General features: G+C 46.8%; 1 protein-coding gene across 1 annotated transcript in view; it reads left to right on the forward strand.

Moving 5' to 3' along the window:
* Positions 1-15,345, forward strand: part of LOC120837617 — a 36,450-nt gene extending 21,105 nt beyond the window's left edge. The window contains exon 2 of the mRNA XM_042290338.1: positions 14,395-15,345. Coding sequence (XP_042146272.1) covers positions 14,395-15,345 — 951 coding nt within the window. The remainder of the gene's footprint in view (positions 1-14,394) is intronic.
* Positions 15,346-16,561: the final 1,216 nt, after the last annotated feature.

The raw sequence follows: 16,561 nt of genomic DNA on the forward strand, positions 1-16,561 counted from the left end.
TCATCGAAAACCACTAAATCAGTAAATTTCAGAAAAATTTTTAGCGCGTGAGAAGCGTAGTAATATACTAAAGTTGCCACTCGTGGAGCGGATCTCCAAGAGCATTACTCATGACAGTCTATGGTTGGGGATGATCGGTCAGAGGGATGCTTCTAAAAGGTGTGGTACCTGTTCCATGCTTGGTGTAAGGCTTTTGGTACTTGCCTACCTGCTTTCGATCAAAGAGCTTTGATCGAGCAAATGAGCCGTCACCTGGCGTGTCATCCATGCGTGGTTCCTGGTGAACCAGGCTCTGGGATGGTATTTCCTGCACGTCGTTTTCTTCAGGTGCAGTCAAGGTTGGTTTTTCAAAGTTTGTGTCACGGGAGGCGTTGTCGGTTGTGTCATGAGTGTGCTGTGGGTCGTGGGTAGGGTGCTTTCGTCTACGGGTACCTGAGGCAGGGGCGGAAAGTCAGGTGACACTTCGCAAGTCGTGGAGGAACCCGAGCACACCAACACGCCAGGGGTAGGTGGAACCTTTTGGCCAGACTCTTCTTGTGTTTGTACTTCAGGCTGAGGCGGTGAGTGGTCAGTGGCTGGTTTGCCCTCATAATCAGCGGGAGGAGGGATCTCACCCGTGGACTCAACCACTTCGCTGACGTCCATGAGGAGCTCCGTCGATGTTTCTTCCCCACGAGTAGTTCCTTGCTTCAATTTATATGCGTACGAAAGTACGCAGTCTTCTGGGGAATGTCCGAAGCGTCCGCAGTCCGAGCATCGCGGTATCCGACAGTAGCGACGGATATGGCCAACCCTGTTGCACCGGAGACAGAGCGGAGGTCTACCCGGCAGGATTACGAAACACTGACATCCGAAGACCATCAGCAGGTAGGGAATCTTGGAGGAGGACACGCCCTCTGCTAGCGACAGCGTTACGTGTCTATTCATGGTTTCTATAGTTTCCATCCCTGGGACCCTCCATTTTTCTCGCTCGATGGAGATCACCTTTCCGTACGGTTGGAGCGCTTCCACAACTCTTCGATCCTCGATTTGGCTCGGCAGCCACATCAACTTAAGCTTGACGTCTTTTGTTTCGGGGTCTATGACGAGACATCTCCTCCCTTTTACGGTAAGCTCTTCGCGTGAGGCCAGTTTGGCCTTTGCTAGAACATTTGTGCTCGTGATCATTCACACGTGTGACATCTGGTATTGTCCAAGACTTATAATGTCTTTTGGGTCAATAATAGAACAGATGGCATCCCTAAAATCCGGGGCACGATATGGTCGGGCAGCCATGTCCGCGTGAAGGAACAGAGAATTGAGAACGACGTTACCTGATGGCAAACGGGGCATCAGAATACGGTACGCTTCCATACTGTTGGCAGAAGAAGACTCAGATGTGGACTGAATAACTCGGCCAGAAGCCGATTTGGAACTTTCGGCGGGGAAGATGAAAACACGTTAACTCTGAACGGCGTCTTCTACTTCCTCCACACCACTCCCCCTTGGCTTTCTGGCGTTTCCTACCTCTCTTATTAATGCACAAGAAACGAAATGTATCTAATCGGAGGTGTTCTGGAAACACACGCCGCCGCGTGGAACGCGGCGGCGTGTGTTTCATTCATTAGATTCATTCATTGATTCATTGGATTAAGTACGGTTCATTCATCTTCACATATTCGTTTATATCCTCCTCGGAGACCACGTACGATGGTGTAAAGTGCCCGTGTTGTATATTCAATAGCGTGGCTCTTGATTCTCGCAGATGATGATGATACCGTGTCTCTAAAGCTCATAAAAACAAAGAATACTACATGTACACGGGACGAGACAAACAGTGGGAGGATTTCTGGAGCACAAACGAGCACGTACCACGTGACACTAAGCGTCGTACCGCGTTCCACGCGGCGGTGTGTGTTTCCAGAACACCTCCGATTAGATACATTTCGTTTCTTGTGCATTAATAAGACAGGTAGGAAACGCCAGAAAGCCAAGGTGGAGTGGTGTAGAGGTTAGCACACCCGACCGGATATTGGGAGGCCCAGAATTCAAATCCTGGCTCCGCTGTTTTTTGGCTTTCGGCGGGTTTCTGAAAACTTCGATTTTTTGCTTCGTTTGATTAAGTACGGTTAATTCATCTGCACATATTCGCTTATATCCTCCTCGGAGACCATGTACGATGGTGTAAAGTGCCCGTGTTGTATATTCAATAATGTGGTGGCTCTTGATTCTCGCAGATGATGATGATACCGTCTCTCTAAAACTCATAAAAACAAAGAATACTACATGTATACGGGACAAGACAAACAGTGGGAGGATTTCTGGAGCGCAAACGAGCACGTACCACGTGACACTAAGCGTCGCACCGCGTTCCACGTGGCGGCGTGTGTTTCCAGAACACCTCCGATTGGATAAATTTCGTTTCTTGTGCATTAATAAGACAGGTAGGAAACGCCAGAAAGCCAAGGTGGAGTGGTGTAGAGGTTAGCACACCGGACCGGACATTGTTCAAATCCTGGCTCCGCCGTTTCTTGGCTTTCGGCGGGTTCCTGAAAACCTCGATTTTTTGCTTCATTTGATTAAGTACGGTTCATTCACCTGCACTTATTCGTTTATATCCTCCTCGGAGACCACGTACGATGGTGTGAAGTGCCCGTGTTGTATGTATATATATATATGTATATATATATATATACAGGGTGTTATTTTTTATTCGAAACAGATTTATTTTAAAAAATCCGGAAAAGATGGAATGATACGGTTTGTGCAGGTGAGTTATACGGTCAGGGGGACATTTTATAGGGGGCTAATCGTAACGATCAGTTGGCTAATTAATTAAAATTCGTTAATTAACTTTTTAATTAATGAAAATAGACATATGGTTCCAATTAGAAACTTGCACAGCGTCACCGAAAACCACTAAATCAGTCATTTTCCGAAAGACTTTGAGCGCGTGAGAAGCGTAGTAGTGCACTAAAGTTACGACTCCTGGAGCAGGTACAAGGCTGGGGATAGATAAGAGACGGAAAAATCGCGCGGGCGCCTTACCGCAACCGCTAGCTTTGTACCTGCTCAAAGAGCGGTAACTTTAGTGCCCTACTACGCTTCTCACGGGCTCAAAGTCCTTCTGAAAATGACTGATTTAGTGGTTTTCGGTGACGCTGTGCAAGCTTCTAATTGGAACCATATGTCTATTTTCATTAATTAAAAAGTTATTTAACGAATTTTAATTAATTAGCCAAATGATCGTTACGAATAGCCCCCTATAAAATGTCCCCCTGGCCGTATAACTCACCTGCACAAACCGTATCATTCCATCTTTTACGGATCTTCTAAAATAAATCTGTTTCTAATAAAAAATAACACCCTGTATATATATATACAGCGGGCATGGTGGCGGGAGGCCGAAGGCGTGGGTATATAGCTGAGAAGAGAAAACCCTTAGTGAAAACAGCAACAACGGACGATTTATTCTTCGACGTTTCGGCCGGAGTCCGGCCTTCGTCAGGACGAAGGCCGGACACGGCCGAGACGTGCCATTGTTGTATAGATATATATACAACACGGGCACGTTTCGGCCGTGTCCGGCCTTCGTCCTGACAAAGGCCGGACTCCGGCCGAAACGGGACGTTTCGGCCGGACTATTGTATATATAGCTCCGGCCGAATATATATATATATATATATATATATATATATATATATATATATATATAACACGGGCACTTTTTCATGATCGTAGATATATATATATATATATATATATATATATATATATATATATATAACGAAGTGAGAAACTCACGGTGATAAACAGCAAACAGCGGAAGTTTAATCGACAGTTTCGCCGAGAGACTCGGCTTCGTCAGGAGATGACTTACCAGTGAGGGCATATCGTTGCGGCAAAAAAGTATGCAAACTGCAATACGTAGGACAGGCCGAGACACCCTTTAGACTACGCTTTAACAACCACAGATCTCACTCTAAAACGAATCCAGGCCTCCCTCTTTCAAAACACATTCGTCTCCAAGAGCATTGTTTCGATAAATTATCTGTGACATTACTGGAATCTGGATTTAGATCTAACCGGGAGCGCGAACAGCGAGAGGCATACCTTATCTACAAATTCAATACTATTGAAGGAATAAATGAGAGTCCAGGAACACTTGCATCAATAAGAGCATTAATCTAGACTACCTTTCATGGTGGTACTGTATCTTCGACTGGAATTGGACCACGTCATTATTCTATTACGACTCCTATATGGTGTATGTTATCTTCTATCGAACCGTGCTGTTCCCGTGCTTTTTAATCACATGCGTGTTTCATTAACCACATCTCACAAACGTACCCCCCCCCCCCCCCCCCCAACTTCGTACCCTCTTTCCTCTTTATTTTTTTTTTGGCACTTCGAAGAGGGGTCTAACATATTTTGGCGATGTTTTGCTTTCTCGGTTTCCTGGACACGCGCGGCGCCCCAGGAATGACCGTCGCGGGGATGCATTGGCTCGTTGGGGGCCATCAGCCAAGAAGACGTCGCCCGTTCAAGGCCTATTGTAGCCACTGTTGTAAGCGTTCAAGCGCACTTTTTAGTTCGCCGCCCCGTAGGAGGAGCGGGCTCAGGTCAAGTTGTTTGCTATGTAGGATCGCGTACGTTGTCTACACCTTTTTTATTTGTTTTCTAGTTCTGAACTTTTTTTGCCGCAACGATATGCCTCCACTTGTAAGTCATCTCCTGACGAAGTCGAGTCTCTCGGCGAAACTGTCGATTAATCTTCCGTTGTTTGCTGTTTCTCGCCGTGAGTTTTTCACTTCGTTATATATACCGTATACGCCTTCGGCCCCTCGGCTCCTCTGCCACCATGCCTACTATATATATATATATATATATATATACCGGGTGTGTTTTTAAGCTTAACAGATTTGTTTAAAAAAAGCCGTTAAAGTTACACTTATGCCACTTGTGGAGGTGAGTTATACCGCCAGGGGGACATATTATAGGTGGCTAATCGTAACGATCAGTCGGATAATTAATTAAAATTCGTTAATTAACTTTTTAATGAATAAAAATAGACATATGGTTCCAATTAGAAACTTGCTCAACGTCATCGAAAACCACTAAACCAGTCATCTTCAAAAAGCTTTACGGCGCGTAAAAAGCGTAGTATGGTACTAAAGTTACCACTCGTGGAGCAGGTACAAGGCTGGGGCTAGATAAGAGACGGAAAAATCGCGCGGGCGTCTTATCGCAACCGCTAGCTTTATACCTGCTCCACGAGTGGTAACTTTAGTGCGCTACTACTCTTCTCACGGGCTCAAAGTCTTTCTGAAAATCACTGATTTAGTGGTTTTTGATGACGCTGAGCAAGTTCATAATTAGAACCATATGTCTATTTTCGTTAATTAAAAAGTTAATTAACGAATTTTAATTTAGTAGCCGACTGATTGTTACAATTAGCCCCCCTATAATATGTCCCCCAGCCCGTATAACTCACCTCCACAAGCGGCGTAAGTGTAAATTTCACGGCTTTTTTTAAACAAATCTGTTAAGCTTAAAACAACACCCTGCATATATATATATTGTCACGGGTGGTGACCAAAAAAAAAAAAAAATAAACAGGAAGAAATAAACGTTTGATGTGGCGAACTTGTGCCAAAAATGAAAGGGTACAAAAGAGAATAACAGCGTCGCGGGCGTCGAAGTCGGCGTAGCAGCAGAGTCGAACGCTGGGACGAAAACTGACTGTGGTTCGCCACGCGGAGCCCCTTATGTACAATCGGCACGGAATGAAACCCGAACGCCGGAACGCGTGGCCGTTAATACAGGTTGCTCCACCTAGAGGGCCCCTGAGAACTAATGAAAATGCACCGGGGTGCGAGGGTGCGGGTCCTACGAAGGTGAGCTCGACCCTCGCGAGCGCGTCTGGGAGTTCCGCGTTTCGTCGGTGGCGCGCTGTAAGCGCCGTCACATCCGATACAAAAGGCACTGTCACTCGCTTTGTGTATTGAATTCCCAGCGATATCTCTTCAGAGCTGACACTCATTATCGCTTTGTGTATCGCAAGGGCGAAATGAAAGGTGAAACATTTCGTGCACGGGAGACCCGTAGTGCTTCATGACGTGTCACCGGAACATCGTGCCACGCGCGGTTTCTGAGAAATAGTGAAACGTCATAAACGCGAAATAAAATTCGTTTGTTCGCATGACCATACTCTTTATGAAAAAAAAAAATACTACAACAGACTGACGCGGATGCCTCGCTTTTTATGAGCAATGCGCATGTTTTCGTGCGAGGTTATCAGTCGATTCTAAAAAGCGAGGAATTGCTTGTTGACGCTCTCTTCGAAAACCACCGATATGCCCAGGCGTATCCATTCCGGAGCGGAATAAATTCACCACCCTGTCTGGGCAGGACCTATCGCAAAGAGCTATCTAAGGTTAAGCGGCCGCCCAGTGTCGAACGGGCGACATGGGGCGACAGTGCGGCGACACGAAAACACCCTGAGTGACGGCGCTCACAGCGCGCCACCGGCGAAACGCGGAAGTCCCAGACGCGCCGCGCGAAGGTCGGGCACATTTTAGCGGGACCCGCACCCTCGAACCCCGGGCGCATTTTCATTAGTTCTCAGGGGCCCACCAGGTGGAGCAGCCTGTCTCGATGGCCACGCGTTCCGGCGTTCGGGTTTCATTCCGTGCCGATTGAACATGCGTGGGCTTCTGGAATAATCGGCGTAGAAAGTTCGACGCGTATGACATTCGGACCTGGAACAAGCAACAGGATTCTCGAATTTACCAGAATACTAGTCTAAAGGAATAAACAAAATGGTACGCCGCTCAACGAATCGAACCCTGGCTTTTCGCGTGGAAGCCAGGTACGATAACCGTTCAGGCCACGGGCGCGCTGCCTACTTGGCCAGCTGCGCGCGCGGCATTACTCCCTCCTTTAAAAAGTGCATCGCCCCAATGCAACGCAAAACAAAACAAAATAAAAAAGAACGATAAACTAAAGAGTCCTTTGGAGCACATAAGTTCCACAGTCCTGTCGAGAGTAGTACGTCTTCAGGCGCGCGACGTGGACGACCTCAGGTCCTGGTGGGCGGCGTGACGATGTACGTGTGCCGTCGGGCATCATCTCGTAGTTCAGCTCGCCGAGGCGACGAAGTACCTTCTATAATCCAAAGTACCGTTTCAGCAGTTTCTCACTGAGGCCACGGTGACGGATGGGCGTCCACACCCACACCCTGTCTCCGGGCTGGAAGTGAACGTCCCTGCGACGAAGGTTGTAGCGGCCCGCGTCGACGCGTTGCTGGTCCTTCATCATGAGTCGGGCGAGCTGGCGGACTTCTTCGGCGCGTTGAGCAACCGCCTGGGCGTCGTCGCTCTCATTGTCAGATGGCTCATGTGGCAGCATTGCGTCCAGGATGGTCGTTACCTTCGGACCATGTACCAGCTGGAAAGATGTGAATCCAGTGGTCTCTTGAACCGCCGTATTGTAGGCGAACGTGACATAGGGCAACACCTCGTCCCACGCCTCGTGCTTTACGTCGACGTACATAAAGATTATGTCTGCGATTGTCTTGTTGAGTCGCTCTGTCAGCCCGTTGGTCTGCGGGTGGTGCGCAGTGGTACGACGATGGCTGGTGTGGCTGAGCCGGAGGATTTCTTGGGTCATTTGTGCCATGAACGATGATCCGCGATATGTAATCAGAACTTTGGAAGCGCCGTGCCGGAGGACGATGGACTCGATGAAAAACTTGGAGACTTGCATAGCAGTCCCTGAAGGAAGGGCTTTCGTTTCGGCGAACCGCGTGAGAGAATCTGTGGCGTCGATTATCCAGCGGTTTCCCGACGTTGACGGCGGAAAAGAGAGAAGTAGGTCCATTCCGATCTGCTGGAACGGTGCGGTCGGAGGAGCAATCGGCTGCAGGAGACCGGCCGGCTTCGTCGGCGGTTTCTTACGTCGCTGGCACTCGTGGCACGATCGGGTGTAGAGGTGGACGGCTTTGGGGAGCTTTGGCCAGTAATACTTTTCACGAATATGGGCCAGTGTTCGGCTGTGACCGACGTGTCCCGACTTCGGGTCAACGTGACATGCTTGAAAGATCTCCTCCCGAAGGTCGGTCGGGATTACCAGCAACCACACTCTAAGAAAAAGTGGAAGAAAAAAGTAGCAACGGCGCGTCTTTTTCCCTTCTACTGACGCGCCCCCAAGCGGACACGAGAAAAGGGGAGGAACGAAACGTTTTGCTCCTTCTCCAGGCAGACGGGAGAAAACTTTCGCCCTCCCGACTCATCTTCTTTCGGTTTCGTTTTTCGAGAAGGTCGCGCACGTTGTTTAATAAATAGCTGTTTAGTTGATTGAGCTTCAGCGGCAGCGAAGGGCGCCTGTAATTCCGTCTTCTGGTCTAAACGTGCAGAACATTTCGGTTGCATTGACGTTTTTATCACTAATTTTATCAAGCGAGCAAACGAAGCCGCTAGAAACAGCGAAGTTCCGGAGCAGTGCCAGCAGCGCCACGTACACTGGGGGATGGCCGTCTCCGGATTGCGGGGCTCGCGCGGCACGGAACTACAGTCACTACAGTAGCGAAACCACGCGGAACTGTTTCGACATTTCGACGTTATGGAAACCGCAGGAATCGCGTCCAAGACAGGCAGGTTTTGCTGCCGGCTGCCTGGGTGCCTTCCGTCCTGAGTTCGGTTCTGTTTTCCGATGCCGAGTGCAACCGGCGCTCAACGTGGTTCTGTATTTGTGCGTGTCAGCAACATAGCTGCAACATCGTGTAGCAGTGTTGTGAGTTGTGAACAAAAGACTGGAATTATCGCCGATGGGACCGTGTGTTCGCGTATCAGTGCACTCTAAGAAAAAAGCGTGCCAACTAGCACCTTTTAGGGTTCTTTCGCTTGTCCAATGGGCGGCACCCTTAAAGGTGCAGAAAAGAACCCACAAAAAGGGTTCTTTCTAATGAACCCTATTTCGGGGTTCTTTCGGATCGTTTATTGGTTCTTCTTAATGAACCCTATTTTTGGTTCTTTTCAGAACGCTTCTGGGTTCTATTTAACGAACCCTATTTAGGGGTTCTTCTAGGATCCTTTTTTGGTTCTTCCTAATCAACCCTATTTCGGGTTCTTTCCCGAACCCTTTTTGGTGCTCTTGATGAACCCCATTTCGGGTTCTTTCTAGAACCGTTTCTGGTGCTCTTAATGAACCCTATTGCAGGTTCTTTCCAGAACCGTTTCTGGTGCTCTAAATAAACCCTATTTCAGGGTTCTTTTCGTATCCTTTATTGGTTCTTCTTATTGAACCCCATTTGGGTTCTCTCCAGAACCCTTTTTCGTGCTCTTAATGAACCTTATTTCGAGGTTCTTTACGGTTCCTTCTTTGGTTTTTCTTTATGAACCCTATTTCATGTTTTATTTGGAACCCTCCTTGGTTCTTTTAATAAATCCCGAGTTCTTTAGATTATGTTGGCGTTATTTTAGTAAACCATATTTTGTACTTCTAACCCTCTCTTATAACAAATGAGTTTTTTTTACATTCCTAGTTAGTTTTTAGTAAATCGTATTTCGTATTTCTTGCTTTACAAGGTGCATTTTTTTCTACCAACCAAAGTGTCTTTAGATTGTTCATTAATCGCTAGCACTGGGCCTTTTCGACAGATTGACAAACATCAGTCTGGCCAGAGTCAACACACTTCATTCCTGTACGTCATTAACTAGGTGACAGACAGAACAGTAAACATCATGTCCAATCATATACTTTATTGGAGTAGCAAAAATTGATTCTTCTGTTCGCAGTAAAAAAGCTAACAAAATTCGAAACAGTTTCAAGACGAGACGGATATCACTGCCAGCAATGCGCACACAGCTTCTACTGTCGTTCTGATGTCGCTCACTGTCAGGACACCGTCCAAAACGTTGTCAAATTCATTTTCCTGGAGATGGATGAGTGGCATCAGTGTCCGGACTTCCTACAACAAGAAAGCAAGAATATGAACACATGTATTTTCCTCTGTATTATTATGCTGCGAGTTGCTCATTCGCCGCGCTTTCAGATCAATTATAATTGTATAGGTTTCACTAAGCATTTTATTTCTCGTTTAGCCTTAGGCTCTAAAACATACCCGCAGATATGATTTCCTTCAAAACATTTAGTGGGTCAATCAGTGCGATCTAGAGAGCGCGACCAGCGGATGACGAAGCGTCCCCTTCGAAGCCCCCTTCGCTACAACAATGTGTAAAAGCGAAAAATGGTACGCAGCATCAAGCGTTCCCTTTCCATCCAAGAAGTAGTAAAGGAAGAAGATCGGAAGTCAATGAATTACAATATATGTGCAGTACACACGTAAAACAATGCCCAACGTGCCACCGAATTTTCTCTGCTTTTAAAAATGCCCGTGCGTCCACTCGAGGGGCCGATCAATGCAATCTACGAAGAAAACTCGGCCAATGGAGAAGCTGAAAATATGATTGACTTAAAAATGAAGTCTGTAACGTGACACTGAGCATGAAGTCATACGTGAACCGCCATGCTCAGTGACATCTCTCGCTTCATTCATATGTCTAAACATGCTTTGGCCTTTTTATTCGCCGAGCTCTCTTCGTGGATTGGTGTGATTGGCTTCTCGAGTGTTCTGCGGGAAGTAGATGCACAGGAATTTTAAGCATGTTTCTAGAAACGTTGGTTCTACCCATATTTAATCCTTCTTGCCCTACAGTCAGTAACAGGTTAAGAAAAAATCTACGAGCTGGAGAGGAGGAAGCGGACAGAAGCTTGTAGGGGAGAGGAGAAACCTTCTCTCCATTTCAAGCGTCCATCGGCTTTCTTCTTTTAGATTTTTCTTAACCTGTCATTGACTTTAGTCGCTTATATTTTCTCTATATTATTTTTAGAAAATAAAGCAAGGATATGTTTTATATTACTAGCTCGTATATTGAAGATATAACCCTGACAAGTTTGCATTACCATCTGTGACGATGCACTATACTCGGGGGTGACTTGGGCAACTTTTTTGGCAATGTGTAGTCGAAGTTAAAAACGCCCGCGCATCTTAAGCAATCAAGGCTATGCACACGCACTCTTCACTTCAGAAACGCCACAGAAGTTGTTTCTGAGTATAAGTTAACCCTGTCTTAAACGAATGGCCCCGATAAGCGGTCATCAGTTCGTAAAGATGTAGTAAGTTAACCCAGCATATTTATGGTGGACGAAGGTAAACCTCTGCGTCGTCGCAGTCTGAAACTTGTGCTAGATTACAAAAACACCAACTAAAGTATACCTTCAAGCAGCTCTTCGAGGTTCAGAGTGACGTTCTTTTCCTTTGAGGAGCACCTGTGTAGAAGCTGTAAATGCCTCAATCTTGGCTCCCATGTCCTCCAGATGTCTTTGCCGAACGGCAGTTTAACGTCTTGTAGTAACTGAAAAATAAGCAACGAATGGACAGTGTTGCTGGTTTACAAAAGTACATTTATGCGCTATGAATTTGTACACAATGATTGTTTACACACACACACACACACACACACACACACACACATATATATATATATATATATATATATATATATATATATATATATATATATATATATATATATATATATATATATATATATATTAACTAAATGACCACTTACTGTCACTATAGTGGAGTAGGGCTTGGCGTCAATTAAAATAATTTCGATTTACGTTTTCTTTTATATTGACTAGTTAATCAATTTATAGGTCGCGCTGATCTCGAGGAAAGATATTGTGTCCAGAAAAGGCCTAGAACAACCGATTTTTTCTTTGACAAGTTTTTACTACGTCTTATAAGGCTTAGTACATAACAACTTGTCATTGTGCCTCATACAGAAGTAAGGCATGGCTAACATTTAAAATAAAATATATGTACATATTTGTACAATAACAAGTTCAAATATCAACTTGCCGTTGTGCTCATACACAAGAAAAGCATGGAAAACATTTAAAATAAAATATTTGTACGTTAAAACGGGTAGTAAGAAACTTTTGAAGTCCTGATGATCTGTAAAAATCTCGAAACTTTAAGACTAAATATAAAGAAGATAATATTGAGTTACCATTCCGGGAATCGTCATTGCCGGAAATTCCTCAAGGACTGTGAGGGCTCCAGCATCGCTGAGGATCCATTCTTGGCAAGACTGAAACGTCCGCATCATGCGGTCTTGTATCAAGTCGACGTTCAGGGGCGCTTTAGTTATCTCTTCGTTCATGAGCAAAACATGACGGCGAGCACTCACGGCGTCTTCACATTTGTGAGTATCAACGAATCCCTAAAACAAAAACAATTTGTTACGTTGATGCGCCGTTTACGCATGTAAGCTATTTACATAATAGTTGCAGCACTGAATATAGGACCAAATATAACAGTTATTTTTATCAAACATACATCCACATTTGTGAAAACACAAAATGCACAAAAAGTTCGCGCCTGTCGATTTCCGCACAACACTCCGAGAGCCAATCGTTGCAACCTGCGAAGTCCTCTCAGCGAATGACGACGCGGAACATACGTTTAGACCAAGAAATGCAATCTGCGCTGTTACATTAAGCAAAGCAAGCGGGACGTTTTGCATTCCCTGATGTCGCAGACAGCATCTTTGGGTCTAACCAAATGTTCGGCATCCTCATTAGTTGAGCGGTGCCGTAAATTGCAGTGATTGGCTCTCAGAGTGCCATGTCCCTGGCCGGTCAAAAACAAAAACGTTTACAGCACCTATTCGCTCACGTTTATTGGGGCCATAAATACGGATACATTAGCTAATTAAAGCCCGGTAACATACGTTGTTACATTTACGAAGAGATATCATTGCTCATTTCATTCGCGCTGTAAATTCGAAGTTCTGTTCTTGAGATCTTTCTGGCGGAAAGCTTGAACTCAGCATTTTGTCATATTATATATAGTCAGTATTGTAGTAATGAAATCAATGTTCGCTTCAAAAACGTTTTTTTCTTGTGTAGTTCAACATACAAGACTGTAAAATAATGTTGTTTTTTTTTTGCAACGTGCTTGTTTGGACAACTCTAAGTTAAAATAGCATAAAAACAAATTTCAAACGACAAGTAGCTTAATTAATAAGAAGCCGCCCCCTGTCCTACTTATTCTGCCTATGCATCAAACAATTTCCGGCCATTTTGAGCACTACTGTACTTATAGCAATTTTCAAGATAAATTATAAATATTGCCTGATTATACTCTTTTTCACCCCAACTTGTGCACCGGAGGCTCCACCTCTACAGGCCGCGCATTGGCCAGTCACCGTCGCACCACCACGAAGCGCTCCTCCGCCATTTTTGAATCAAATATAAACAAAAAAGTGTCTACAAAGAAAAAGTTCTATACGAGCGTCGTAATCGTGATAATCCAATCATCTTAAATAGGGCTTATTATGTAGCACGTTTTGAGCTATAATTTTTCATATGTCCAAATTTATTGGTGTGATTCTTTTTAAAATACGAATCGCACGCAGTCGCTGCGTGGTGACTGAGGCCCTACTGACTGCGTTCGTTTGTTCACGGAAGAGTGAGTTGTTCACAAACAGAATTGCTTTCTTAATAAATACAGCACTTCCGACTTGGCTAACATCTTCTCTCAAATAAAACAATTGTACCGTCAAACTGTCCACTTAAACGGCGCAAGACTTGCAGCCTGAGTGTCTATTTCTTTACTTCTGTTGAATTTACGAACGCGTCCGGTTAACTCGGTGACGTCATGTTGTTGTTGTAGTCGGGGAATCGAATGCTCGACGCGCTCGGCCCGATTGCGTTCTTCTTCTGCGTGTTCAGATATTTTTTACAACTTTATCGTTCTGTTTTATTATTCAGCGTATTTCCTTTGTGGATATCGTTGAGGTAGTGTCCATGGCTCCATCTCCACCGCCGTCGAGACGTAAGCCAGCCGCCACGACACCTATAAATTTGTGGAAGAAGCATCGGCAAGGACGCAAGCTCTCGAGCGATTGCAAGCAGATGGTTCTTTCCGTGTACGCCAAGCTGCGAGAACAATACCCGGACAGGTTGAGGAACGACTTATACCAGCTGACGTCTGAGTATACTGGCGTCGGAGCACGGACAGTTGTTGCCATAAAGAAGGAAGCCATCACGAATTCCGGGCTCCTTCGAACTCCAACTGGTAAGCGCCCAAAGTCGGTTGGCACCCGTCGTCGCCTGGTCCAGTACGACTCTTTTGTGCTGTCTGCGTTGCGGTCCTGCGTGCACGGCTTCTTTCGAAGGAACGAAACCCCGACCGTCACGAAGATACGCGAAGCCCTCATTGAAGCGCTGAAGGATGATGAGGTCGCCGTGGAACCGAGTCCATCGACTGTGTACCGTCTTTTGCATGACATTGGGTTCGAGCTGCAGAAGAGGAGTCGCAACTCTCTTCTCATTGAGAAGGACGACATCCTTGTGTGGCGTACGAAGTACCTCCGCTCAATCCTGAAGTTTCGAGCAGAGGGTAAGGCGATCTATTATCTCGACGAAACGTGGGTCAACGCCGGACACACCGTCAACAAGATCTGGGTCGACACGACGGTGCGTTCTGCCAGAGACGCAGGAAATCGCGGCCTCAGCACCGGTCTCAAAAATCCATCTGGCAAAGGCAGCAGACTGATTGTCACTCACGTTGGGGGTGACCAAGGCTTTGTGGAAGGTTGCCTCGACATTTTTCATGGAGTGAAGTCGGGCGATTACCACGACGAGATGGATGGCAACAGGTTTGAACATTGGTTTGACTTGTTCCTGACCAAGGTAGAGCCAGGAAGCGTTATTGTAATGGATAACGCTTCCTACCACTCAAGACGCGTGGAGTGTGTCCCCACGAAATCTTCAACCAAGAGTGTCATCCAAGAATGGCTAAGCTCAAAGGGAATTGACTGGGACAAAGACATGCTCAAGGTGGAACTAATTTCTTTAGTCTCCCAAGTGCGACACAAGTTCCTCAGCTACCGAGTGGACACACGTGCTGAAACTGTTGGGTGCACGGTTCTTAGGCTGCCCCCTTATCATTGTGAGCTGAATCCCATTGAGCTTATCTGGGGGCAAGTGAAGAATGAGGTTGCACGAAGCAACTCGTCTTTCAAACTAAAAGATGTGAAGGTGCTTCTAGAGCAGGCAATCAAGAATGTCACGAAAGACAACTGGACCGCTGCTATACAGCATGTTAAGAAGATGGAAAAGCAGTTCTGGGAGAATGACAGCCTGTCGGACAGAGAGGTTGCACCAATCATCATCGAAATCAATGCCGGAGATGTCAGCGACGACTCCTATAAAGATGAAAGCTGCGATGAAGTTGTCTCTGGATCAGGCCACCCACACATTCCAGGTGTGGAGCCACTTAATATGTAAGCAGTGTGGCAAAGTATTTCTTCCATTGTGCTCTCCGGGAACTGCTGGAGGCCCACGTGAAGCCTTCTCTGCGTATAAGGCGGCCTGCCTGTGTGGGCTGACTCCCGAGATCTGGTATGCAACCCTGCCTCTCCGAAAACGGCTGCAGCAACACGACGAGGCGGCTTCGGAAGCCCACTTGAAGCGTTCTCTGAAAACAAGGCGGCCTGCCTGTATGGGCTGACACTCGACATCTGGTATGCAACCCTGCCTCTCCGAGAACTGCTGCAGCAACACGACGAGGTGGCTTCGGAGGCCCACTTGAAGAGTTCTCCGAAAACAAGGCGGCCTGCCTGTGTTGGCTGACTCTCGACATCTGGTATGCAACCCTGCCTCTCCGAGAACGGCTGCAGCAACACGACGAGGCGGCTTCGGAGGCCCACTTGAAGAGTTCTCTGAAAGCAAGGCGGCCTGCCTGTGTGGGCTGACTCTCAACATCTGGTATGCAACCCTGCCTCTCCGAGAACTGCTGCAGCAACACGACGAGGCGGCTTCGGAGGCCCACTTGAAGAGTTCTCCGAAAACAAGGCGGCCTGCCTGTGTTGGCTGACTCTCGACATCTGGTATGCAACCCTGCCTCTCCGAGAACTGCTGCAGCAACACGACGAGGCGGCTTCGGAGGCCCACCTGAAGAGTTCTCTGAAAGCAAGGCGGCCTGCCTGTGTGGGCTGACTCTCGACATCTGGTATGCAACCCTGCCTCTCCGAGAGCGGCTGCAGCAACACGACGAGGCGGCTTCGGAAGCCTACGTGAAACCTTCTCTGAAAGCAAGGCGGCCTGCCTGTGTGGGCTGACTCTCGACATCTGGTATGCAACCCTGCCTCTCCGAGAGCGGCTGCAGCAACACGACGAGGCGGCTTCGGAAGCCCACTTGAAGCGTTCTCTGAAAACAAGGCGGCCTGCCTGTATGGGCTGACACTCGACATCTGGTATGCAACCCTGCCTCTCCGAGAACTGCTGCAGCAACACGACGAGGTGGCTTCGGAGGCCCACTTGAAGAGTTCTCCGAAAACAAGGCGGCCTGCCTGTGTTGGCTGACTCTCGACATCTGGTATGCAACCCTGCCTCTCCGAGAACGGCTGCAGCAACACGACGAGGCGGCTTCGGAGGCCCACTTGAAGAGTTCTCTGAAAGCAAGGCGGCCTGCCTGTGTGGGCTGACTCTCAACATCTGGTAT

Source organism: Ixodes scapularis, unplaced genomic scaffold, assembly GCF_016920785.2.
Source record: "Ixodes scapularis isolate PalLabHiFi unplaced genomic scaffold, ASM1692078v2 PGA_scaffold1__304_contigs__length_218370807, whole genome shotgun sequence".
NCBI classification, from domain to species: Eukaryota; Metazoa; Arthropoda; class Arachnida; order Ixodida; family Ixodidae; genus Ixodes; species Ixodes scapularis.